At 44.6% G+C, this 27,923-nt stretch overlaps 1 protein-coding gene across 1 annotated transcript; it reads left to right on the top strand.

Annotated features, from left to right (window-relative positions):
• The first annotated feature begins 123 nt into the window (after window positions 1-123).
• Window positions 124-27,706, top strand: LOC147456135 (serine/arginine-rich splicing factor RSZ22A-like). The gene is made up of 7 exons (XM_086514686.1): window positions 124-374; window positions 25,465-25,553; window positions 25,814-26,030; window positions 26,145-26,252; window positions 26,331-26,365; window positions 27,069-27,094; window positions 27,332-27,706. The coding sequence occupies exons 1-7, from the start codon at window positions 286-288 to the stop codon at window positions 27,497-27,499; spliced, it is 732 nt and encodes a 243-aa protein (XP_086370812.1). The 5' UTR covers window positions 124-285; the 3' UTR covers window positions 27,500-27,706.
• The last annotated feature ends 217 nt before the right edge of the window (window positions 27,707-27,923 follow it).

Here is a 27,923-nt window from a genome sequence, read left to right as displayed (position 1 = left end):
AAAAAAAACCCCTTTGCACGCAATAAAGAGGGAGACAGTGGGGAGAGAGAGAGGCCGCTGAAGACGGCCGGCCGTACTAGTTATCAAAACGAAGGCCCTCCAATAGTGCTTTCGGATTGCCTATGGTGGAGCCCTCCTATTAGATTACTTTCCAAACTGTAAGTTCACGACTTGTCGGATAGACTTGTTCCAACGACGTCAACATGAGAGAGCTTTTATAAGTGGCCAAGCTCTTTGAATTTGTCGAGGCTTCATTTTGTATTCGACCGGGAAGGAAGAACAGCAATGGCGCGCGTCTACGTTGGCAGCATTGATCCTCGAACTACCGAGCGCGAGCTAGAGGACGAGTTTCGAGTATTTGGTGCCCTTCGCAGGTGACCTCTGTTTTCTCTGTGCATTTAGGGTTTCTCAGTGCGTTTTTGCCTTCTATAGTTGGCTTTTCTGAAGGCTACGAGTGAGCTGTAGCTCATCTATCGTGAAATTCTTTAGTGACACGCACAGGCATGTTGTTTTGAACCTTGGTTGATTGGCTAAAAGCTCATTGAAAATCTCTAGACCCGATAGCCTGCTGCCATTGCCTCTGTCACTGGAAATGAATGGTAGTATAACTAGTATGCTTGCTGTGAGAGAGAGAGAGAGAGAGAGAGAGAGAGAGAGAGAGAGAGAGAGAGAGAGAGAGAGAGAGAGAGAGAGAGAGAGAGAGAGAGAGAGAGAGAGCCTGCCGTAGGCCAACCTGTTTGCCATGGGTAACTTTGGTTGCCAAAATTGCATGTGCTGCCTGTAACTGCTACCCGCTGATGCACGTTGCCACCAGCTACCTGCTTCAGGCCTACTGTGTGCTGTCCGCCGGCTGCGTGCTGTGAATTTGCGCACCAGTTGCTGCCCTGCAGAGTTTGCGTGCCAGCTGCTTCCCTGCAGTGTTTATGCACCAGCTGCTGCTTGCTACCTGTTGCCTTCAGCATCTGCATACGGCCTTTTCCACCTATCACATCTGCTGCACCAGGAAATTGCCCGAGCCATTCCAAACCCACTCCCCGGTTGCTGCACTTGCGAGTAACTATCTTTTGGTGGTGGAGCATAGTATTCAGGTTGGCTATGATTAGGCCCGGGGAGTCCTAACCCGGTCGGGCCTTCAATGGCTTGACACATCAACAGTTTGTGACATCCGCCCTTCTTGAAAGAAGAGTATCAAGTTAGGTCAAAATATCCAAGTTTCATTGGGTTTTCTCATTCCATACCGGAGCTCTTGATATTCTGGCGTAGCAAAATTAGCCATCACACCTAGACCACGCTGATTTGTAACGTGTCTATGCATTAGAATCCCTTACCTAGGCAATCTCACCCAATTAGGAATATTCAGTGGTTGACACATCACAATGCAACACAAATGCTCACATATGCATGCGATAAGACACAACAAACACTGCCGTTGAGCACTCCTTCCAAGATAGATGGTCTTAGGCATGAAGCTACTCAACGACTACCTCCTCACTCTCCTCGCAAATAACCTAAAAAGGTTCGGGCCATGAGCTTAGAGGGCTGATACAACCAAACGCTCTCAAGACCGCATCCTGTGTTGCTTGGAGGTTTCGAATATACAACTAAAGGCTCCCCAGACACCCGGTGTGCATCGTTCAGAGGTTTTCCAACATACAACGAAATGGTCTCCAGACACCTGGTCTGCATCGTTCTGAGGTTTTAGACATGATCAAACTTCAATTCTTCTCTTCAGTACTCCTCTCAAGAGTAAGTCACAAATCAGTATTAAAATCAGAGTCAAGCAATTCTTAAATGGGCACCAAGATAGGTTAAAACAAATACAATCCATTTCAAACAAATTTCAAACAATACTTTTTCAAACAAAGTTCAAAAGGTATCTAAATACAAAGCAGGTAGAAAAATTCATTCAGGGTTTTGCTCGGAAAGTCGAACTTTGAGGACGACTAGCTTGTCCTTTTGTATCAAAGCGATCGTACGGTTTCAAATCTGGAGTGATGCATCATTCTTGTCGTGCCAAGGCATGCCCAAGAGTGTCGCAATTGCCCAACTTCACGATGTGGAAATCTGCTTTTCCATGGTATCCTTGGATGGTTACTGGAAGAGCACCAATGAGAGGTACCACTTTCTGAGTTTGGCCTGTGGCTAGCTCGGCTTCAAGTTCTCCACCTTGGGAATCGTAATCAAAGTCCATCTGCTTGAGGAAGTCAAGATGGATGAAATTATCGGTAGCTCAATGAAGATCAGGGCTTTCAAGCCGTTGAATTTTTCATAAGCTCTGCACAATTCATTCAAACTTTCAACATTAATGCCATAAATATTAGGTACAAGTCCAATAGTAGGTCTAGCTCTCTTAGCCGGAGGTGGTCCTTTGGGTCTATCTAATCTTGGAGCTGGAGGTTGCTCTAAGGATGTCTTGGCTTTGTGAGGTTAAGAATTGTAAGTATGCCTTGTCTCAAAACATTCAAAGCATCGGCCTTCTTGTAACAGGGTTTCTCGTTGACGTTGTGTCAAATGAGGCCTTTGAGGTTGACTTTCACGGGATTCCCGGGGGTTTGTTCGTTGTTGCCTAGAGTTCTGATTGTTCGTTGTTGCCTAGAGTTCTGATTGTTCGTTGTTGCCTAGAGTTCTGATTGGTTGCTGGAGTTCGTCTGTATGAAACTCTAGCTTCCCTTTCATAAGCTTGTAGCTGACCGTAGCATGGTCCATAAGCTCTTGCATTGTCGATACTTGTTAAGAGAAATAGTATTCTTGCAAAGGTAAGGGCAATCTAGTGGTATATTGCTCGCATTGGTCCTACAAGGGAATCAACTTGAAGAAAGACACCGCAAGGTAGACGTCGAGAAACCTTTGGTTGTAGTCTTCCATAGTCTTTGTGGCAAGCATTTTCAAGTTTCCCCATTTTGACAAAATTTGGACTTCAAACAGGGAGCTCGTATAACTGTGAGCAAAAATAGTCTTGAAAGCTTGCCAAGTCCTTGGAGCATGGGATTGTGTAGCGATTGGACTCCACCATTGCATAGCATTATCTTTGAGAAATCCTGCAGTTCGAGAAACCTTTGATTCTCCGGTGTATGTTAGGTGCAGCAGAATGATTGTTTGCGCTTTGCTCAAGATGAGTGCTCCGAACTGTGCTCAAGGTTCCTTTTAGTTCTTATGGAAGGGAGAGCCTTCCGTTCTTAATGGAAAGTGCTATGATCACAAACAAAGTGAATGGACACTGTGCGTGCAAGTGTATGAGACTGAGAGAAAGAGAGAAGAGCGATACGACACTAGAGACGTTGTAAAACCCTCCTCCGAAGGCCCCACTCTTGTCGGCAAGAGTGGTCTACTTTTGATTGCACAAAGTGGTACAATGCGTATGCAATGGACTGATGCAACTTGGGACTATGCCGATGACGACGACGGTGATGATGACGACGACTTTAGGGCTGAAATCTGTGGTCTTCTATTTGCTGAATTTCGGGACTGTTTCGGTGGCTGAAAATGACTGTTTTGGTTGCGTTTTCATGGCTGAAAATGGAGGTTCTCTGCGACCAACTTGGGCTGATTCTACTGCTGTTCCATAGGGCTGAAAACGCTGCCTCTCTAACGTGGCAATGGCTGAAAACCACTAACGCTGGCTGACTTAGGTCCTTAGCAAAAACGCTAGGCTTGAGGGAGTCCAGAAACACTGATGGGCTGAAATGGAAAACGCTAGCAAAACTGGGACTTGATGGCGATCATGGGGAATTTGCAAACGTTGGGATGCTGGGGGTGATGGCGATCAAGGCAATGATGAAAACGCCAGGTATGAGTGTAGGCGAGGATGGGAAATCCAAAAAGGCCAAGGGGAATGATGGTTCTTGATGGGTTCTGCTGAGAAGACTCCTGTTGAGCGAGGAGCTCCTGCTGCCTCTTCTGCCATTTAGTGCTAACTTGGGTTTGCTTATATATTAACTTAGCAAAATTGCCCTACCTACTTTTGTTGGAAAGTCACTTAAAAATAATAAGTGAAAATACCAAAAATAGGGAAAATAGGCTAAATGCACTGGAAAATTCCCCTAACTTGATCATGCTGTGTGCAACTAGAGGATATGCATCTATGCTAAGTGATTGGGCATGCATGGTCTACGAATAGACTCACAAAAGTGCCAGATCACTTCTAATTTAGACTGACTGGACTGATTGAACCCTTGCTATGCTGTAGCTTGTCCCCGGACACATAGGGTTGGATGTGTCACGTGACATCCCCTCCTTTTCAAAGTGAGGTATTGGTACCAAACTGTATGGCGTCGAGGGAGATCGCCAATAGCATCCGGAATCCTGGAAGGGACGCTTCGCCGGCCCACTCTGGTGTGTGGGTCGTGCGGTACTTGAACTTCATAAAGGTCTGCAACGCTTGCTTCTTTGGGCCGCGCCGAAAGCGACACAAAGTCTTTTGTGGCTCCTTCAATGCTTTTACTTCGTCGATAGTCATGCTTCTTTCTTCTTCAAGAATTTCCATGGCTGAAAATTCCTGAAACCATTTCCAACACAAAACCATGAACATACCCATTCCGTGTAAAGTGAGTGGAAAAAATCTTGTCTTCGCTAAAGACTATGTATGCAATGTAGATGAACATAGGGGCGGAGTGACAACCTGTTCATCAAACACATGCAAACAATGAGATCGAATCTTATCATTCTTTGGATCTAGAGCAATCAACTGTGGCAATTCACAACGGAAATGCCCATGCTTGGTGCTCATACTTTCATGTGCTCGTTCGGAAACTGTCATGCCAAGGAAGAGACATGGAATGTGACTTCCTTACATACAAACTTTCAGCTTTTCATGAACAATCCGCATACATTCGTGCTCATCCATGAGAGAAACGTGCTCAACATACAATATGTCATGCCTAGAAAAAGGGATCACATAAAGATGGTGACTAAAATACAGGAAACGATCACGAATGAGATACTTGAACAATGCGTGCCTATCAATCATGCGAACACATAATACTTCCTGTGAGGGTTCTTTGGACAAAGGCTCGAGAGCCAAGATCGCTTTTTCGTGATTGATTGAATCTGGCACGAGGTTAGCTTCGCTAGAAAAAGCATCCACTAGCACCTCATCTTTGTGAACAATCACATCATCTTCATGCAACTCATCATGCTTGTGAGAAATCACATCTTGATCATGCAAATCATCATGCTTGTCTTTGTCATCCAATTCGTCATGCAAATCATTGCCAATCAAATCATCATGCTTATCATCATGCAAATCATTGTGCTTATCGTTGTCGTTCAAAACATCATGTAAGTCATTGTCAATCAAATCATCATCATGCTTCACACAATCATGCAAATCCTGTGTATCATGCTTTGGAGAAGAAGAGACTGAGAGAGTCTCCTTTTCCCGATCTTGTTGAATCTATGCCTGCATTTGAGAAAAGAGTCGAAACATCGCTTGCATTCTTGCTGTGGTCTTGCGGTCGTATTCTACTTGTCTTGCTTTGGCTTCCAAGCGTGCTTGCTCGCTCTTACGCGCTATGGCTGCCATTCTTTCTTGGTACTGGCGCTCTATGGCTGCCATGTCTTCTTCGTAGGCTTTTCTTTCTGCTTCTCGTTCGACATCTCTTGCTTTGTGTTCTAACTTCTTGTCCATCATCCTCTTGTCGAAAGCCTCCATAGGAGTTAGTGCAAACCTTGTCATAGATGGAAAAGGGGGAGGGTCGGAAAAACCTCATGGTGGGGAAAATTCTTCTTCGCCTCTCTCATGCTCATCACCTCCAAGCGAAGTATCCATTCCGCTTCGAGTGATGACCATTTTGCAATCGTGGGTTCTTGTGGTTCTTGGGGGTCTTGGCCCTTGGGTTCTTAAGTTCACGAGGAACTTGGGTTCTTGTGGGTCTTGAGTTCTTGAGGTTTTCTTTCGCTTGCAAACCGCGTTTGAGAAGGATCTTCTCTTCACCCGAGTTCTACTCCTTTCTGCGGATGCACCCCTTGGCGGCCTTGTGCTCACACCAAAGTTGCTTTTTCCCACCTCACGTCGATTGGCCGGCCGCTAAGTGCACGGTCCGCTCTTAATGAGTGAAAAGAGACACAAGGGAGGTTGGACAAGCCCTTCTTTCTTGGGATTCCTGTCACTCTTCAACAAAACACGATGAGGAATCGACATGCCCAAGTAAACTTGGGTTCGTGCGACCTCAACAAGCAAAAAAATTCTTGTGGTTCTTTCCTTGAGTGATACAGAACACTGCCAAAGCTTTGATACCAATGTTAGGTGCAGCGGAATGATTGTTTGTGCTTTGCTCAAGATGAGTGCTCCGAACTCTGCTCAAGGTTCCTTTTAGTTCTTATGGAAGGGAGAGCCTTCCGTTCTTAATGGAAAGTGCTATGCTCACAAACAAAGTGAATGGACACTGTGCGTGCAAGTGTATGAGACTGAGAGAAAGAGAGAAGAGAGATACGACACTAGAGACGTTGTAAAACCCTCCCCCGAAGGTCCCACTCTCGTCGGCGAGAGTTGTCTACTTTTGATTGCACAAAGTGGTACAATGCGTATGCAATGGACTGATGCAACTTGGGACTATGCCGATGACGACGACGACGACTTTAGGGCTGAAATCTGTGGTCTTCTATTTGCTGAATTTCGGGACTGTTTCGGTGGTTGAAAATGACTGTTTTGGCTGCGTTTTCATTGCTGAAAATGGAGGTTCTTCTGCAACCAACTTGGGCCGATTCTACTGCTGTTCCATAGGGCTGAAAACACTGCCTCTCTTACGCGGCAATGGCTGAAAACCACTAACGCTGGCTGACTTAGGTCCTTAGCAAAAACGCTAGGCTTGAGGGAGTCCAAAAACGCTGATGGGCTGAAATGGAAAACGCTAGCAAAACTGGGACTTGATGGCGATCATGGGGAATCTGCGAATGCTGGGATGCTGGGGGTGATGGCGATCAAGGCAATGCTGAAAACGCCAGGTCTGAGTGTAGGCGAGGATGGGAAATCCAAAAAGGCCAAGGGGAATGATGGTTCTTGATGGGTTCTGTTGGAAAGACGCCTGTTGAGCGGGGAGCTCCTGCTGCCTCTTCTGCCATTTAGTGCTAACTTGGGTTTGCTTATATATTAACTTAGCAAAATTGCCCTACCTACTTTTGTTGGAAAGTCACTTAAAAGTAATAAGTGAAAATACCAAAAATAGGGAAAATAGGCTAAATGCTCTGGAAAATTCCCCTAACTGAATGTGATGGATTCTGATGGGAATTCTGATGATCATGCTGTGTGCAACCAGAGGATATGCATCTATGCTAAGTGACTGGGCATGCATGGTCTATGAATAGACTCACAAAAGTGCTAGATCACTCCTGATCTAGACTGATTGGACTGACTGAACCCTTGCTATGCTGTAGCTTGTCCACGGACACATTGGGTTGGATGTGTCACGTGACATTGTAGTTCCTCAAAACATAATTATTGTCTAATTGTTGTAGGAACTGCAAGGTTTTCTTCCAATCTTTCACTTCGGAAAAAGTGAGAAATTTGATTGTCGTGCCGCCACCCTTGAAATCCTTTGGTTGATTAGGCGCAAACCGCGGATGTGGATATTAGGGATATTCATCATGGTTGCGAGAAACACCTCGAAACGCCCCCTTGGGATGTGGGGAACACCGAAACACCATATTAACCTCCTGAAACACGTTTCCCATTCCAAAATGTCTAAGATTTTCCGAAAAGTCTACCACAAGGCGTTTCAGAACGGTTTTGGGTTGCTTAGCCTAGTAAGGTTGTTATAATGCATTTGAACGATGAAAATTATAATCCAACTTTGGTCCTTTGATATTGTGTTGAATAATTGTTTTGTATGTGGTCCACAATTGTATGATTTTTCTAGATTAATGATTGCTAACATGGTGTTTCCCCGTTTCAACCTTTGAAAATTGTGGCGTTTTTGTTTCTGTTTCCGTTTTCATTTTCATTTCCCACAACGCTGATATCCGTACACGCTCTAGCCATTGTACCTAGGTGGCGGTGGTGGTAGAGGCGGTTGCACTGGATCAGGGTCAGAAGATTGCACCATGTTCCTAAAGACTCCCCCAATAGGAACAGAAGGCTGAGAGGGTTGTCGGTTGGAAGCTCTTGTACTTTCTAGTGCCCGAGGAGGGGGCAACATGTGTTCAGGGATGATTGAAAACTTTGCAACATCGGAAGATTCTACTAAGGATGCCGCCCATACAGGCTCTAGCCATTGTACCCAGGCGGCGGCGGCGGTGGGGGATGTAACAAACTGCTGACGTGTCAAAGCCTAAAAGAAGGGAGCCAACTTGCAGATGTTGGCCTAGGGGCCTAAACCCTAAGAAGAACAAGTAACAGAAAAAGTCCTACCAACTTATGGGGACCCTGTTCGATGGTGCCCCAAGTGACATAAAGGATTAAAATAAAGCAGGACCCGCACTCACACAAAAAACCTGATGACGTGGCAGATTTCATTTTTCGAAGTTTGTTTGGTCCTTTGCATCACGATTTCATCTGTGGGGTAGGTCAAACTGCCTAAATGAATGGCAAAACTCCGTTTCGCATGACTCATCAGTTCCTGAATGGAAGCTGACTTTTGTTCTAAGCAGTGATCTCGGATCTCTGTAGGAAGACCCAAGGTAAACCGCTCAATCTGTTCTTTGAACAAGATCTTCTTAAATGAAGAGGCGGGTAGAAAAGAGCTCCAGAATCTCTCGCAATAAGCGTCCACTGTATCCTTCTTGGTCATCTAAAGATGGTTTCAAGCAGTTCGTATGTCGCGTTCGTACTCTCGAGTTAGCCAAGAAGAAGTAAAAAGCCTTTTTAATTTCAGCCATTTAACTGGCGTTGTCTTGTTTAATAGAAGCGTGGACCACCAAGTTCGAGCAGCTCGTCGAATCTTGGAGTGCTTTGAGTAATGCCCTCCAGAGAAAGCTATGTCAAACTGCTGTATGAAAGACAAAGCCTTCGAAGCATCTCTATAACCATAAAACATGTCAAATTTAATTGACTGTACACCTTCCTTAAAACTCTCGGACTTTCTTTCAGAAAGTCATACTGGTTGGCTTTATAAAAATTCTTCTTCTTTGCATAAAAGCTACTGTCGTTAGAGTCTGAACTATCCGAAGACGAGTCCTCTGTAGAACTGTGAATCACTGGGCGAGATTTAGGCTTCTTTGTCTTTTTCTTGCCCTTTCTGAAGCTTTGCTTTTTGTTTCGCTTTTTGCCTTTTCTGTCTTCTTCGCTCGAGTCAGAAGAGCTAGAAGTACTGTCAGAAGAAGAAGAACTGGGTACTCCTTCAAATCAAACACGCTTCTTCTGTTTTCTTGCCGCAAATGTAGAATGACGACCCAAATAACCCGGGAAGCCAACGCCTTTCTTCTGCTTTTTGTCGTGCTTCTCTGCTTCGTTCTGTGCGTCAAAAAGCTGAGCAATTCGTGCATCAACCACCTCTTCTAATTCTTGCTCTGTATACATCCTTGGAGTAGGAGGTTTCTTTAGGGCCGGTTTGAGGGGTGGTTCTGTGGTCTGCCGCTAGTGTGAGTGCACCTCGTCAAAGGAGGTTTGGCTCATAAATTTTGTAAATTTCGGGTCCTTTGCAAAATGTAGCATCATCTTCGTTGCATCGCTGATCAATCGTCGACGCTCCATCTCTTCGAGCTCCGCCTGAGTAGGCCGAGGCGGGCCGTATTCGCGTGACCGCATCTCCGAATGCAGAGGAAGTCGACTGAGCTTTGTCTGAAGCCATAAGTGCCGCGTAGAAAGGATCGGATTTCCCGTAGAAGAGAAATCGGCCGTGCTCTGATACCACTGTAATAGACTTGGACACTCCAAGTCGAGAATCTACTGCAACACCACAAGAATTCACTTCAAAATAGTTCACAGTTCACAATTGATTCGACACTGGCCTGATGGAGTTCCGTGCCTAGAGATATTGGCCCCAAAGACTGGCGCCCCTTTCGGTATTTCTTTTTGTATTAATCTGTTGCAAACGTACAAGTGAGTGGGAGGCTCTCACTCTCAGACTCTGCGTCCAAATGCTTTGAGAAGTGGGAAGCTTGCCCACTTATTTAAAGGGTTTACAAGGGATGCCAAAAGCAGAGCCCAAAAGCTTCAAAATCAACAGCATGTTCTCTCTCTCTCACAAGCTCTCTTGAGCAAAATAAAGCAAAGGCTCTCTAACTCTTTCCCTTGCAAATTGCGTAGCCAAAAGCAATAGACAAAATGCTGTAAAAATCTGTCCACGCAAAAAGCTGGCATCCGTACAGCATGCTGCCACGTGGCCGCTTTTCTGCATTCTGCGTCGCATTTTACGGGGTTTCGTACGCTGTAACGCGTGCAATTCCGGGAGTTCCCACAAGGGAGGGTGTCTGTGTATGAGTACTGGGCAGCCATGTATCTGTACAGGGTAGCCATTGGGCAGCCACGTCACCAATTTGTGACAACAGGATTCACTAGAATCCATTATACTCCTAAGCTTGTCCATAATATCTACAAAAGAAACCTGCTCAAAGATACCTGAAATACACTCATTATCTTCTAGAAAACCATTCGCCTTCAAACTTCTTTGTACATTATGTACATGTTGCCGTTCACTATTGATGATGTCCTCAATCTTTGTAAAACACATTGATCCATGCTTTGAGAGCCCTAAAAATCTATAGAGAGAGCTTCTTGCCCTTTTGTATCAAGCGAGAACCTTTCTCTTGTACCATCGCAATCTTGCTTTACAATGGTACCTCCCTTGTAAGGTGCAACGAAATTGAACTTGTGAAGATCTAGGTTTCACACTTCCACAAATCCTTTACTTCTTTCCCTTGTCTTAGTGATTCCTTTTAGCATTTATGATGGTTCTTTTTACTTCTCCAGAGAGAGAGAGAGAGAGAGAGAGAGAGAGAGAGAGAGAGAGAGAGAGAGACCTGATGGTCCCAACCAACCCTCTCAAGGGCCCCACACACCGTTGCCGATGTGGTATTTGCTGTTGATTGCGCAAATGGAATGTACACACATGCAATGCCTCAAGTGTAGACTCTACTGACTTGAATGATGATTGTCGCTGCGGTAGCTCCTCAAGACGAGGCACCTTCGGGGCTGATTTGATGCACCTTTGGATCCTTCTTGATGTGGGATTGTGGATGGCCACCACGGTGTAGATCTGGGGCTGATTTGCGCTCCTAATGTGAGAGGAGGGCCTGCCTGAAATCGCAGATCTCGACGATGCCAATGATGGACAGAAATGAAGCACTCGATGCTGGCGAGAAAATGGCCGAGGGGAGGCTCGATGGGCTGCCGAAGTGCCGGACCGCAACGGGGAAAACTACGAACACATATCCAAGCCACTTTCCGGTGATGGAAAGGGCTAAAAACTGAAAACGCTAAGGCTTATCTGCTGGATCCACTGGTTGCGGGCCGATCTGTTGTCTTGGAGGCAAATCGCTACAGCTGAATGTGCAACTGCAAGAGCTGGCTGGGAAAAGCAAAATGCTGGCTGAATTTGTTGCAAAAATGTTGGCTCTTGCTGACCCCAAAACGCTAGGGCTGAGAATTGCTGACTCTGGCTGATCTGACTTGAGCGCTTGTTGATGATGATCAAATACTTGACTGGCTGCTCCCTTTATAGGTGACGCTTATAGGTTATAAATCCACTAAGGGCTATGTAGGGCAAACCGTCCACCAAACCCAACAAAATAAATTATAAAATGATTTAGTAATAAATTGGACAAGGGGGCTAGTTCATGGAGGCGAGCTGCATGGCCTCCTTGTATGAGGCTAGTAAATCTGGATAGTTGATGAAAAATACCACTATTAACCCAAGCCGCTTCATGTGTCCCTTGATCCTTGAACTTCAAGAAATATTGCTTTGCTTCCTTTTTATTGCCAAATTGCAATTGCAGCAATTGAGGACACTTCGGCTTGATGACTTTGACAGGAACAATGAGCTCGGGTGGCTCTTCTTTTGGATTGCTCCTTGGAAGTCCATTCTTGTGGTGGCTGTCATGGGCAAGGCACCATGTGCCAACGGAAAAGAACAGATTGAACAAGTTAAGCTCTTCAAATAACAACTGAACTGAAAGAGAGAGAGAGAATGTGCAACACACGAGATGGGGAGTGGCGGAGTTCCACCCTAAGAAAGCACTGGCCCCAAACGTTGGTGCCCCTTGCGGTATTTCTTTATATTGTTTCAACTCAATACAAGGTCGTTACTCCATTCCATGCACCTTTACATGGGAGCGTGCCAGAGAATGAGCCCTTGGCTTGTAACAGACTTGGACACTCCAAGTCAAGAATCTACCGCGACAGCACCAAATAACCACTTCAAAACAGTTCACAGTTCACAATTTATTCGACATTGGCCCGACAGAGTTCCGTGCCTAGAGATATTGGCCCCAAAGACTGGCTCCCCTTTCGGTATTTCTTTTTATATTAATCTGCAATTCAAAGTTCAAGTGGGCCTTTGGGTCTCACTCTCAGACTCTGGTCCAGTCTCCAGATGCTCTCCAGAGTGGGAGTCCACAGGCCAATTTAAAGAATTTACATGGGATGCTAAAAAGCAGAGCCCCAAAAGCTGAAAATTTAAAAGCTTTGAAAATAAAGCAAAAGGTTCTCTCTCTCTCTCTCTCTCTATGCTTTAATGAAAATAAAGCAAAGAGGCTTTCTCTTCTCTAATTGCATTGTGTAGAAAAAGCAATGATCAAAAGCTGGCGCAATTCACGCCGTAAATCGTGGAATCCGTAAAGCTTGGCCACGTGGCATCATTTCTGTGATTTGCGGAAACTGTCGTACAACTGCCACGTCTAGCATTCCCAACTTGTCTGCTTCCCCGGGGTCCATGCAGGTGTGTGTGTGCGCACAGGCAGCCAGTAGTCCATCCACATCACCAGTTTGTGACATACCCCTCTCTTGAAAGCATTGTAATCACCCTCGATTACGCCAGCAAAACAGACAGAAGCCATAAACTGCCTTAGCAGACACTGACTGTTAGTACCTACGCACTAGGAACACACATCTAGCACATGTACCAATCGACAGTCACATCACAGGACATCACTAGACATCACATGGCATTCAACATTCATTCGAATCTTAGACCATGATTTATCGGCAATGTAGTTAGCAATCGCATCTAGATCAGTCGGAACCTTATCGATGTTCGATTGACTAACCCCTATTGCAACCATGTCTATTCGAGATCAATTATACCAAACTACTGCAGTCATTGCGTCTATCAGTTTCTGCACTTAGAACAAGTCAAGAACAAATCAGTTTCATATTCAGGAATTCCATTTCATAAAGTCATATAGCAGAATACTGTCAGCTCTCAGTATCTCTGAAGCTCAAAGAGACATCAATGACTCTAGTATTCTAAAAATCAAGGCATCTGTTGACAAAGGAGCGGAGTAACTCCCCTCTTGTGCATCCCACTGCACCAGATCTGCGGCCAAGCTGAATTCTGTTTTCCATCTGGAATAGACTATGCTAAACCAAAAGCTTCGAGGTAAAGTTTCACAATCTGAGGAGTATCTGCTAGGTCCTCCTCCATCCACTTCGCATCCAATCAGGATAGTTCTTGAATTTAACCAAGAACTGCCTTCTTACTTTACCCTTATTCTTTGTGTCCTTATGTGCCAAAATCTGTTTAGGAACAAGGATCTCCTCGTTTTCCTCCACTTAGGGTTGCTCATCGGGCTCCCCATCGTCAACGATGAGGCACATCACCTTTAAAAGGTTTCAAGAGACTCACATGAAATGCATTGTGAATCCTCCAAGTGTCAGGCAGTTTCAGTCGGAAGGAGACATCATTGATCTTTTTGGAGATCTTGAAAGGTCCGTAGTATCGCATACTAAGCTTTGGAAAAAGCCTCTCCTTTCCCTTTTTCTTTCTCAGGCGTGCCTTCTCAAAACTAAGAGCACCCAATCATCCTCCTTCAATTTCAAATTGCGACGATGGCGATCCGCTGCCTTTTTTTCGTCGTTCTTGAGATTTCTGCAAAGCCTTGCGGACCTCGGTAAAAGCCGTGTCTAAGTCGCGCGTATACTCATCAGCTTCAAAAACTTTATCTTTTGTGCTTAGGAAGGGTGAAACCTTCGCAGCACCTTCAACAATCTCAAATGGTGCCTTCCCCTTCGAAGAGTGTTTTGTGTTATTGTAGGCAAATTCCACCAGAGGTAGATACTTTTCCCATCGAGTCTTTTGATCCAAGATATAAGACTCATTAAATCTAAAACCACTGAATTGGCAATCTCAGATTGCCCGTTAGTCTACAGGTGGAAAGATGACGAGAACTGCAACCGCATGCCGATGTTCTCCCAAATTGCCTTCCGAAACAAACTTGTAAATCTGGGGTCCCTGTTGGAGACTATTAGGCATGCCATGTAATTTGAAAATCTGGGCCACAAATAGTCTCGCAAAGTGATCCGGCTTGGTTGTTTTCTTCACTGGAATGAAATGAGCCCGCTTGCTAAATCTGTCAATAACAGTCCAGATACCATCGTGACCACTCTGTGTTCTCGGGAGATCAAAAATGAAATCCATTGCAATACTTTCACAGGGGCAGGTGGGTATGGGCAAAGGTAACAATCCCTGTGCTTTATGCCTGTCAAACTTGACCTTCTCGCATACCAAGCAACTGTGCACAAACTCTTCCACATCCTTCTTGAGTCTCGGCCAAAAGAAGTATCTCCCTACCCCTTTCATGGTGATAGCAATGCCGCGGTAACCCGTAAAAGGTGGAGAGTGGCATTCAGTCATAACCTTTTCCCTCAACGGTTGTGTAACGCACAACATGGTTTTCCTCATCAAGTAGCCATCCCGAATGGAATATCCCGCTACTGTCTCCCCATCCCGTATCCGTGTGAAAACGTCTGCAAAATTTGCATCTGTGGCATATTGGTTGACCATATCCTTTTTGGCTCCTATGATGTATTGCGGAAATAGCTAGAACCAATGGCTTTCGAGACAAAGCATCTACCACCAAATTCTTCTGTCCCTGAACATGGACAATCTGGGAGTGAAACTGTGACAAGATGTTCGCCCACCGCATCTGCCTTTTCGATAGTTGCTTCTGTGACAAGAAGTAGTGTAAACTCTGATGGTCTGTAAAGACAGTAAAATCCGCTCCGAGTAGGTAATGCCGCCACTGAGTTAGAGCATGGATAACCGCCAAAAGCTCTTTCTCATAAATCTATGCTGTCAATTCCGGCCTTGAGAACAATCGGCTCTCGTAAGCAATGACATGGCCTTCTTACATTAAGACCGCACCTAGACTACGACCACAAGCATCACAATATACTTCAAATGACTTCTGCAAGTCCGGCAAAGTCAAAATTGGTCCCGTAGACAATTTCTCTTTCGAAGTTTGAAAGGCAGTCACCTTTGTGGGTCGCCACGAGAAAGGGACTCCTTTCTGTGTCAAGATATGCAAAGGGGAAGCAACCTCTGCAAACTTTCGAATGAACCGCCTGTAGTACGAACACAGTCCCAAGAAGCTTCTAATTTCATGGACATTCTTCAAATCGTGCCAATCACAGATAGTCTCTATCTTGGCCGGATCCATTTGCACTCCTGCTGATGACACAATGTGTCCCAAAAAGTGCATCCCTGGGAGGAAAAATTCACTTTTCTTTGCATTAATCACTAACTTGTGATCTCGTAATGCCTGAAAGACTTGAAGCAGATGATCTCTATGTTCTGCCTCATTCTTGGAGAAAACAATGATATCGTCAAAGAAAGTGCCAACAAATAGCTTGTACTCTCGAAAAATCTTGTCCATCATCCGGTTAAATGTCGCAGGAGCATTGGTTAAGCCAAAAGGCATCACCAAAAACTCAAATAACCCAATAGTTGTCCGAAAGGCTGTTTTGTAGAATCTCCCGGTGCGATTCGGATCTGATGATATCCACTCTCAGATCAATCTTGCTAAAACACGAGGATCTCTATAATCTGTCGAGTATATCATCGATCCTAGGAATCGGAAATCTGTTCTTGATGGTGATTTTGTTGAGAGCTCTATAATCGATGCACATTCTCCAAGATTCGTCTTTCTTCAGAACCAACAACACTGGAGAGAAATACGGTGATGTCACGTGACACATCCAACCCTATGTGTCCGTGGACAAGCTACAGCATGACCAGGGTTCAGTTCAGTCAAGTCAGTCTAGAATAGGAAGTGATCCGGCACTTTTGTGAGTTTGTTCGCAGACCGTGCATGACCAGTCACGTAGAGTAGATGCATATCCTCCGGTTGCACACAACATGATCATCAGTATTCCCATTAGAATCCATCAGGGGAATTTTTCAGTGCATTAGACCTATTTTTGACATTTTTCACTTATTTATTAAGTGACTTTTGTTGGGAACTAGGTAGGGCAATTTTGCTAAGATAATATATAAGCAAACCAGAGTTAGCACTTTCTGGCAGAAGAGGCAGCAGGAGCATTGCTCAGAGGCCAATTCTCAAGCAAGAACAAGAACCCTCAGCCTGGCGTTTTTCCCTCACATCAGGCCAGCGTTTTCAGTCCCCTTGTACCAGCGTTTTTCAGCATTGGTGCATCAGCGTTTTCAGCCTTGGACAACGCCATTGCAGCTCCTGTACCAGCGTTTTCAAGCAGGTCAAATCAGCGGTTCCAAAGACCAGAAACTTCAGCGTTTTTGGACAGCCTCAGCCAGCGTTTTTGGGACAACAACCTCAGTGTTTCTGGCAGCCTTCATCAGCATTTTGCACCAGCACTCCAGCACCATACCAGAACGTTTTTGCACCTGCAAATTCAGCACTTGAAACCTAGCAAGAGCAGCAATTCTGGACGGCAGCAGAGCAGCAATTTGTATGACAACAGTCCAACATTTTCAGCCATAAGAAAAACAGCGTTTGTTGCACATGAAGGCACAGTAGCAGATAGCGTCGTCGTCATCGTCGCCGTCGTCATAGCAGCATTCAGTTTTCAGCCACGGTCTCGTCATCGTCGGCACCACTGTCGGCCTTGACATAGCCCCATTAGATTTGCATCAGCATCTTATACCAGATTGTGCAATCAATAGTAGACCACTAGCCATCGAGAGTGGGGCCCTTGGAGGAGGGTTTTACGACGTCTTTGGTGTCGTATTCTCTTCTCTCTCTATCTCTCAGTCTCATGCACTTCTATTCACCGTGTCCATTCACTTTGTTTGTGTCCATCGCACTCGCCCACTAAAGGAACGGAAGGCTCTCCCTCCCGTAAGTAAAAGGAACCCTTGAGCACAGTCCGGAGCACTCATCTTGAGCAAAGTTCAACATTCACTTCCGCTGCACCTTATAGGTGAAGTACTAGGCTGGACAAGACCCTTTTCCAAAAGGTCTTTCACTTGGTTCATAATCTCTCTGTTCTGTGCTCGGCTCACACGATAAGGTGGCCGGTTCGGTGGTGTACTTCCAGGAATCAGATCAATGGTATGATCTTCAGGACGAGCGGGTGGTAACTGGCCTGGCAGGCCCTCAGAGAAGCAATCGTCATGAGAGTGGAGCAAATCTTGGCGTTCTTTATCAAGTTTAGACATATTTGTCCTATCCTCATCACTCAACTCTTTCATAAAGATCGAGTAAACAAACAAACTGGATTTCATTAATTTAGAAATGGCCGAGGCCGATACAATAGGGACAGACTCGCCCTTAAGTTTTATATTGAGTACAATGGTTCTGCCCTTCTCTGTAGTCAATGTCGCTTTCCTTGCCCGATAGTCGACCACGGCGTTGTTCTTGTGGTACCAGGGAATTCCCAAGAGAACATCACAACCTTCCAAAGGCATTATGTAAAAGGCCTCATGCCCCAAATACCCTTGACAATGCAACCGAAGTTTGCTAATGACAGGTGTAATGGCTATGTCCTTGTTGGGTGCCGCTAGAAGTGCCTCCGCAAGTGGTCCTATCCGATCGGGAGTGATCTCGAGCCGCGCCGCCAATTCCGGTGAAATGAAGTTGGCCTTGGCTCCTCCATTAAAGAAGATCAGGGCCTCTTGGTCTTTCACTTTGCCCCAAGCTCGACAAAGTTCTGTACTCTCGTCCAACGTGCTGGGATCGGTACCCACGCAATTTGGAATCAGTCCTGTTTTCATTTTGTCTTTTCTTCCATGTTCCTCAGCTGCTCTTGAACTCTCAGGCCTTTCGTCGTCCTTGTCATTCTGTTCTTTCTGTGCCTTTTTAGGGCACTTCGCGGAGATTTGTCCAGTTCCCCGCATCCAGAGCACTTCCCCTCCCTGATGAAGAGAGCTCTCTCCTGAGGAGCAAGCTTGGGTCGTGCATCTTTCTTTTCTGGGTTGCTCTTTCTCTTTCTACTTTCATTTGTTGAAGTCTGTTCGGCTCTTTGTGTCATGATCTCATCGGTGGGGTAGGTCAGACTGCCAGAGTGAATGGCAAAACCCCGTGTCGCATGACTCATCAACTCCTGAATAGAAGCTAACTTCTGTTCCAAGCAGTGATCTCGGATCTCTGTAGGTAGACCCAAGGTAAACCGCTCAATCTGTTCCTTGAACGAGATCTTCTTAAATGAAGAGGCGGGTAGAAAAGAGCTCCAAAATTTCTTGCAATAAGCCTCCTCTGTATCTTTCTTGGTCATCCGAAGATGGTTCCAAGCAGTTCGTATATCGCGTTCATACTCTCGAGTCAACCAAGAAGAAATAAAAAGCCTCTTGAATTTCAGCCATTTAACTGGCGCAGTCTTGCTTAATAGAAGCGTGGACCACCAAGTTCGAGCATTCCCCTTAAAGTAAGAGGCAGCTCTTCGAATCTTAGAGTGCTCTGAGTAACGCCCTCCCGCGAAAACGATGTCAAACTGCTGTACAAAAGACAAAGCCTTCGAAGCATCTCTATAACCAGAAAACGTGTCAAATTTAATTGACTGTCCACCTTCCCTAAACTCTCGGACTTTCTTGCTTTTGTCTTCCAGAAAGTCATACTGGTTGGCTTTATAAAAATTCTTCTTCTTTGCATAAAAGTTGTTGTCATTAGAGTCTGAACTGTTTGTAGACAGGTCCTCTGTAGAACTGTCACTCATGGGGCGAGATTTAGACTTCTTTGCCTTTTTCTTGCCCTTTCCGAAGGGTTGCTTTTTGCTTTTCCGGTCTTCTTCGCGGGAGTCAGATGAGCTAGAAGAATTGTCAGATGAAGAAGAAGAAGAAGAAGAAGAAGAACTGGGTACTCCTTCAAATTGAACACGCTTCTTTTGTTTCTTTGCCTTTTCAAATGTCTATTGACGACCCAAATAGCCCGGGAAGTCAGTACCTTTCTTTTGCTTTTGGCCGTGCTTTTTAGCTTTGTTTTGCATGTCAAAAAGCTGAGCAATTCGTGCATCAACCACCTCTTCTAATTCCTTCTCTGTATATTTCTTGTGAGCAGAAGGTTTCTTGAGAGCGGGTTTTGGGGGTGGTCGTGTGGTTTTCTGCCACTGCGCATGCACCTCTTGAAAAGAAGTCTCGCTCATATATTTTGCAAATTTTGGGTCCTTCGCAAAATTGAGCATCATCTTTGTTGCATCGCTGATCAATTGACGTCGCTCCATCTCTCGACGCTCCGCCTGAGTAGGCCGAGGCGGGCCATACTCCTTGCCAGAATCTTTGTTGTGATCCCTTCCCGCATCTCCGGATGTAGAGGGAGTCGATTGATCTTTGCCTGAAGCCACTGGTGCCCGTGAAAAAAAATTGAGATCGGATTTTCCGTAGAAGAGAAATCGGCCGTGCTCTGATACCACTGTAACAGACTTGGACACTCCAAGTCAAGAATCTACCGCGACAGCACCAAATAACCACTTCAAAACAGTTCACAGTTCACAATTTATTCGACACTTGCCTGGCAGAGTTCCGTGCCTAGAGATATTGACCTTTAAGACTGGCGCCTGTTTCGGTATTTCTTTTTATATTAATCTGCAACTCAAAGTACAAGGGGGCCTTTGGGTCTCACTCTCAGACTCTGCGACCAGATGCTCTCCAGAGTGGGAGCCCATAGGCCAATTTAAAGAATTTACATGGGATGCTAAAAAGCAGAGCCCCAAAAGCTTCAAAAGCTGAAAATTTAAGAGCTTTGAAAATAAAGCAAAAGGTTCTCTCTCTCTCTCTCTCTCTCTCTCTCTCTCTCTCTCTCTCTCTCTCTCTCTCTCTCTTTATGCTTTAATGAAAATAAAGCAAAGAGGCTTTCTCTTCTCTGGCTGCATTGCGTAGACAAAACAATGATAAAAAGCTGGCGCAATTCACATTGTAAAAGGCGGAATCCGTACAGCCTAGCCACGTGGCAGCATTTTCGTGATTTACAGAAACTGCCGTATAGCAGCCACGTCAGCATTCCCGACTTGTCTGCCTCTCGAGGTCCATGTAGGTGTGTGTGTGTACACACAGGCAGCTAGCAATCCATCCATGTCACCAGTTTGTGACATGGCTCATATTTAAAGGCCCTTGGCCATGAAAAGCAGTTACATGAAAGGCTTCAAGTTCTAAAAGCATCTGGCCCCTAAAAGCATAAGGGCAAATTGAGGGAAATTCCGTACAGGCTGCCACGTCTTCACTCACCAACGTGAAACGCGGAATTCCGTACGGGTTGCCACGTAGCAGGTCAGCGCAAATGTTGGGATGGCCGTACAGCTGCCACGTCATTAGCAATTTACGTAGGGGAAATAGTGTGTGTTTGTGGGTTCCGCTTTACTTTAATGTCACTTGGGCTACATCGGACGGGATCCCATAAGTTGGTGGGAACTCCTCTTTAAAAATAGGTCACTTCGCAATACTTTGCAAGTTGGTAAAACTTCTTTTGCTGCTTGTGCTTCTTCTACTGCTTCTTAGGGTTTAGGCTCCTCGGCCGGGATGTGCAGGTTGGCACCGTTCTTCAGTGGCTTAACACGTTAGCAGTTGGTGACAGTGGCAACTCGTCAGGTTTACTTTGGAAACTCGGTGTGCTCCTTGTAGACGCTCCAAAGGAAAGGCCATGTGAGGTCTCGGCTTCCTGAATTTGACCATCCTTGTCTCGAGTGCCCTAAAATCCACACAAAACTGAAATGAGTTTGGTTTCTTATGAACAAAGAGAACTGGTAACCCAAATGACTGTACCTTGGGAGGGCGAAGCCTCCTAAAGAAGAAATCGGAGACAATGTCCCTAATTGAGACACACTTTAGCATACGACATCATAGGTTTACGTTGTTGAGACAAAGCCCGAAAATCCTCCTTCATTTGCTTCAGGTACTGTGGAGGTAAGAAGAGAGTCTTTATATCCTCCTCGAACTATTTTTAACTAAGCTCGAGAGGGGGAACGAGAAGAGACTTGGAATGAGCCGCCTTGTGGGCGTCGTCCTCCTTCTCCATCCACTCATCCTCCCAGGTGATGGCATCACCAGTGAGATGCATGGAAGCCAAGAGAACTTTGTACTTTTAAACAACCGCAAAATAGGATACAAATTGATGTAACTAAGAATACATGACAATAGCATCCATCCTACCGTCATGCTTACTGAACGTAATCTTCTCGGGTATTGGTTCATGGGCCATACGTGTAGCATTGGTTGCCTTCGTGATGGTCTTGGCAAGCTTCTCATAATCCATCTATGAAGGTGGGGTATCGGATCGGATCGGATCGCCAGACATGTGAAAAGATCACACATGGCTGCCCTTTCTAGCCTACAAGCCTCGGCTTTGGCCGCCAATCGCACTGCTGCTTTCGCACGCTCTAATCGATGTGCCTTCTCCGCTTCCATACACTCTTGTCGTCGAGTTTTGTCTTGCTGTATCATCTCCTCCATCATCACGCGCATTAAACCATCCATGGCATTTGGTGGCAAAGAGGAGGGGTAGGGGGAGGGCTAATGGGAGGATCCATATGTGGAACTTGCTTGCCTTCTTGATTGGTGGAGGTCTTCATACCGCTACGAGTCTTGACCATCCAAGGATTTCCGCTCTTTGTTCAAGGAAGGTCACAGACTAATCTTCGGGAGACTTTACTTTAACCAATGTAAACTCAATCTGTACAAGATCCTTTCTTCCAATACCTTCAAGTTTGTAGCAGCTTCTATGTTGGATTGTAATTTGTAAGCAAGGCCCTTTGCTTTAGGTTTTGCTTACTCCTCCTCCTTTTTTGTCGATGCTTCCTCCGTAGGCACTTCAGACGGAGGAGGCACTTGTGACGTTGAAGCCTCTTGAGAAGGCATTGATTCCTTTCTTCCTCCACTTCTGTTGTCCACTTTGGAGGTCCTTTATCCCCATTATCACGCCTGCGCTTTTCTCCTACAATTGCTTGATTATTTTTGACTTTTGGCAATATAAGCATGCATTGATAATGAGTCCACTGGATCATCCCATCTTGCTGCTTGACGTATACTATTGCTTGTTTAATGAAGCACTTCTTTAGTCACTTTCTCTTCATTAGCCAATGAAACTGCATATGGCCAAAGACCATCATACTCTTCACAAACATCTTCAACTAACATGTTTTAACCCTTTCTCTGTGGTATATTCAATTGGTACCCCATAGGTAGCTGCTTTTACTACAAAGATGGCATGAGTGGTTGCCATATCCTCCATTAGCTTGCGCATACCTCCTTTTCCAAAATTGTTTCCAATGGCAAATCTGTTTCCTTCAAGTGAATTTTACCAGTAAAAAAAAAGACAAGGTCGTCCCAAAGCATCATTGAAGGTATCACAATCCGTTCTACCATGATCAGTGCTATCACACCATATACACCTGTGCACAAAACCTTTTTTACCTTGAAACTTTTGTCCTGATGGTTGTCCTTTATCTTCCAATCTTGCAAGTTTGAGTTTCATCTCATGCATACCTTTGACAAGTTCATCTAGCATGGAAGCCTCATCAATCCTTTGATTCATAGTAGGTGGCTTGGCTATATTCTCTGGACTAGTACAAGTAGGATTGACATTGTTTATCGCCATTTAATCCCGTCTACGTTGCCTCTTTGCAAGGACTGAAGCTGCGTCTTCAACATCCTCCATTCTATCTTCAAGCCATGTTCAATATTCTTGTCTTCTAAAAGTAGCTCTAATTTCTCTTGGATTCTGTACCTGTAGCTTGTAGAAACAATTTAACCTTCTCAACATCCAAGGTAACCTGCTTTGTTGTTGACAGCTGTGCATATCGTCGCTCGGACTCCCTTAACAGATCCATAGGAGATAGTTCTTCCCTTTTGAGAGCAACCCATTCCAAGAAAGTGCTCTTTGTTACTCATTTGGAGTCCTCCATGAAATATTCTTACTTAGGAGCTTTTTTAAAAGCTTCCCAATGTTGGCCATGCACACCTCTTATCTCCCTTACACGTGTTGGAAGCTCAAGAACGACTACAAGCTCAAAACTTGTCGCCATGTCAACTGCAGGCACCTTGTTGAACTCCATTTCTTTAGGATAATTCCTCAAGTATTTATATACATTTTTACCATTAAATCGATCCATTTCTTCACCACTGATTGAAGGGATTTGGTTGAAGAAAGTTCCATCCTTTTAGCAACTTGTTGCTGTTGCATAAACATGACAAAGGCTTGACACATTTGCATTGTGTTTGCATCGAAGCACATCCCTTGGTCTTCCATAGCTTGAATGTAGAATCTTGTGGTCTCACATGTGAATTGTATTGAAACTGGAGGAGAAGAAAGCCACTCTTAGAATATTATCAACAATCTAACTGTAGCGTTAGTAGTGATCCGTCATGTCTAAGAGAGAGGGGAACCTTGGTCCTGAGTACTTTTTCTAGCAAGCCCTTCAGAGGCAGCAATTCATGTCATTGTTAATGTCTGACAGCAACAAGAAACAGCAGGGGCGATACAGGTGGGAGCATAGCCACGAGTTCAAGGCTAGACATAAGCTGCGTTGAGAAGGAGACAACTCAGATAGACCCTGATCTCTAGTATAATCAAGGTTTATTAGAATGGTTTAAGAGCAATTAACTGTAACGGTTTTTTTATTTCTTGTAATTGTTGTAATTGAGGTCCTTGTAAAGGTGAAAGCCACATACCAAAATTCTATTTTTGACCCCTTCATGCATCAGTGCATATCGAGTGTTGCAAATAGACAATTACCACACTTGTCAAACTTCCAGGGCTAAATGAACATACCCATACTTCCCACTTGCATTATTTACATTCTAGAAAGCTCAAAAACATACCCTAGAGCCAAGAAAATCCACTTGGCATCATATCCAAGGCACCGACACCCTATCCAGGTATGTAGATGTGCATCAGTGCCGACACGCAAACAAGACTATTTACAATGTGTACATGGTCCATCATGACCCAATATCACATTGACAAAGCTTCCAAATACATGAATGTACATTTATTTGTACACATGTCCATGCATATACACACTATTATGTACTCTCCAAAAGTTGTTTATCATTGTAAATGATTTTGTAGCAATAGACAAACAAGCACACATGCAAATAATCTCTTGTCTGCTGTATCCTCATTTTATACGAGGATAATAGAGCAAATTTTCAATTTTTCTGCTGGTTTTGAAAGCTGTGCATGAGACTTCTGTTGATTGTTGCTCACTAACTGGTCTTTGAGTACAACTTTGTGGAGTGTAGAAGTGTGGAGAAGACGTAGAACAAAGCTACACACACGGGCAGACGTGTGCATGCACACACCAGCGCGGGCACGCGCGCGCGCACACACACACACACACACACACACACACACACAGTTTTTTCTGTAGTAGAATTCAACGTGCAGGTCTCACACTTCTTCATTTTTTTCTTTTGTCTAAGTAATATACAATCCAGACTTGTGCCAGGCGATAATGTGTTTGGCCATCAACCACAAACTACAGTACAAAATCTCAACATCCTTGGCTCTGAAGTCCAAGTAGCATGTCTTCCAGCTGGTTTCCGCGAGGAAGTGCTTGGCAGAAGACATAAAGCCCTCTGTTCGCTTCAACATGCTAATTTTGTGGATCTCTTGTCAGCGATGCTATACGCTATTGATCTGATTAGATTTGCAACAGGATTGTGTCCTTGTATGTTGTATGAGCGTGCATTTTTACTTTGGGCTTGATTCTCTGTAATATTTAACACACTTGGTGGACACATTTAGCAATATTGTGGACATACAGAAGCCAGCAGGTAGTTTACTAGTGTTAAGTGCTATTTTGTAGAAGTAAACATTGTGCATTTTTACTTTAGGCTTGATTCTCTGTAATATTTAACACATTTGGTGGACACATTAGCAATATTGTGGACATACAGAAGCCAGCAGGTAGTTTACTAGTGTTAAGTGCTATTTTGTAGAAGTAAACATATTGCCACATCACAAGGCTTGAGTACCAAAACTGAAGGTAGTACTGAGGATGTTTATTGGTGATGGTGAGCGTGATTTTTATTGAATAATTCTGGATCTTTTCCACTGTTAGTTGAAAGTTCCTTGGTTAATAGAAAAGAATGTTAAATCAACGTAATGTTATTTCATATTCTGCACTTCAAGCATATCAATTTGTATAGATTAATGCCTGAAATTCATGTTATGCTTTTATCAATTTGGCAGTGTTTGGGTTGCTCGTAGACCTCCTGGATATGCTTTTATTGATTTTGATGACAGACGAGATGCCATGGATGCTATCAAATCTTTGAATGGTACGCAATTTTGATGTTGAGTGAATGTGCAAGCTAGTAGAGCTGGAAATTCTAGATGTTTGTTTGCTTAACTTCGATCTTGCCAAAGAGTAAATGGACGTCTTAGATATGTCATATTGCACTTGTAGATGCTTCTGAGGGCAAGCCTAAAATATAGCGATTTTAGGATTTACCTGTATATTTCTAAGAATGATTGTCAAAGCAGGAGCATTATTTGCTCAACTTGTTTTGCTCTCATATTTATTATCGCACTTGGACAGGTAAAGGTGGATGGCGTGTTGAAATGTCACGTGGTTCTGGTGGTGGTGGTGGTGGTGGTGGTGGGCGTGGTAGGGGTGGAGAGGAGAAGAAGTGCTATGAATGCAATGAAGTAGGTCACTTTGCTCGGGAGTGCCGTTCGAGGATTGGTTCTGGAAGGCGTGCCCGCAGTCGAAGCCGTAGTCCACGGCAGCGCAACAGCCCTGGCTACCGTCGAAGGTAGGCAACATACAGATTTGCAGTGTCTTTATGGCATGGTTATGAAAGTTTTATGTTTCAAGCACAGTATGAAGTATCTACTGTATCTGTACTTACATTGGAAGGCATTCACAGAAGTTTGTCTCCTCGTCGGCGTCGTAGCTTGACCCCTCCTGGAAGGAGAGATCCCAGCCGATCTCCTCCACCCAGGCGTGCAAGAGAAGCCTCGCCAGCTGCCAATGGGTATGTATTCTTGTGTTTTCCTCAAGGCCTCCAAACATAAGGCTTGCTACTGTTTACTTAGTTGATTCACAATCACAGGAGTCCAACAATCAAGGGGCAAAGCCGAAGCCGCAGTCGTAGCCCAACCATCAAGACACAACGGGCCAGCCCTAGCCACAGCCGCAGTCGAAGCCCAATCATCCCAAAACCAGAGCGCAGCGGCAGTCATGGTCATAGTCCCAGTCCACCAGCTGCTGTCAATAACAGCTGCAGCCGCAGTTACAGTCGCAGCCGCAGCCAAAGTGCAGATGCTGCTTGAGACAGATAAACATAGTAAATCTTTCTGAATTTTTTGGTGGATAAATTGGACACACAATTTTATTTGATGCTAACACTAGCATGCTTTTGAGCATTGCAGTAACTTTTAGCATGTTGCAGATGCCTAAATTTTAATTGATTGGCCCACGTTCCGATAGATCCATGATCTTTAGCCTCCGCAGCAAGATTCGGACCCTTGCACAGCAAGCTTAACTGAGTCTGTAATAGGTTCAAATATCAAGAAAGGAAATGTTTTAATTGTCATATTTGTGTGTTTGGCTTTCCATTGTCTTTGATGTTGTTCTTGTATCAGTTGAGAAAGTGGAGATACCTATCCACTTGTAGGAATTTCTGGTACCATAATGGATTTATCTCTGAAATTTGATCTTCCTCAATGCGGCACAATGGGTGGATTTATGCTACAGCCTCCTCCCTGCCTGGTAGCGTTTGACATTGTGATCTTCTGACATCCTCACCTTCTTTGGTTTGCGCACAAGCCTCAATGGTTGCTCGCCTCAGGTTTCTACGCCAAAACTGAGAAGGAGGTTTGTCCACTTAGCATATCCTTTTAAGTTCCTTTGTAATTAGCGCTGTGTGAGTGTATGATTGCATGGGCATGTATGTATCTTTGCTTGTATGCCCATATACATCTTCATACATGTGAGGTGTGGTGTCCAAGGTGTGCATGCTGTGTCTGTGCTCATGGATTGAGCATATTGATCGTGTGCCATTTGAGTATTGGCAATAGCAGCTCACATACGATCTCGCACTGGAGTTGGCAGCTGCACATAATTGGCAAACCCAGACAAGCTACCATGGTGGGGGAGGAGCTCCCAGACAAGTGGATGATCATAGTGAACTTGAACAGAAGCTATGAGCTGACAGGTGGATTGTTGCAAGGGCTGTTTTGGTCTTATTTGAAGTTGCACTGTTGTAATTATACACTCTGACAGTGGTGAGATGGTCTCCCAAGGACCGGTAAGATGAAGTGATACTAGGCAGGTTATTCCACAAATTAAATGACTCCTGTGTATTGTATTGTCTGTTGAGTGTTTATGATCTTACCCATGTTTTGAGGTATGGTGTAACCCACTTAAAGAAAAAGGCATGTGGTAGCCACTTGATTACGGGGCCATCGTGTGGCAACCCCAATCAACTTGGGTAGCGTTCAATCTTGTTTTGATTCTTTTATTGTAGGGAATATGCTCTAGGGAACTCTATACTAATATGAATTAGTGAGGATGCCTATCTAGACCCTCTCTAGAATAAATTCAAGCCTGAGGACTGGTGCAAATTGCTTTGGACCAGCAGAAACTTTTTTGAAGCAATGAAGGGGATCTAATTTCTATTATGGAATGCACAAATATGTGAACC

This window comes from Adiantum capillus-veneris, chromosome 6 (assembly GCF_014529385.1).
Source record: "Adiantum capillus-veneris isolate H3 chromosome 6, ASM1452938v2, whole genome shotgun sequence".
In the NCBI taxonomy this organism is placed as follows: domain Eukaryota; kingdom Viridiplantae; phylum Streptophyta; class Polypodiopsida; order Polypodiales; family Pteridaceae; genus Adiantum; species Adiantum capillus-veneris.
Note: the sequence above shows the minus strand (reverse complement) of the source record. Positions and strands in the feature narration are given on the sequence as shown.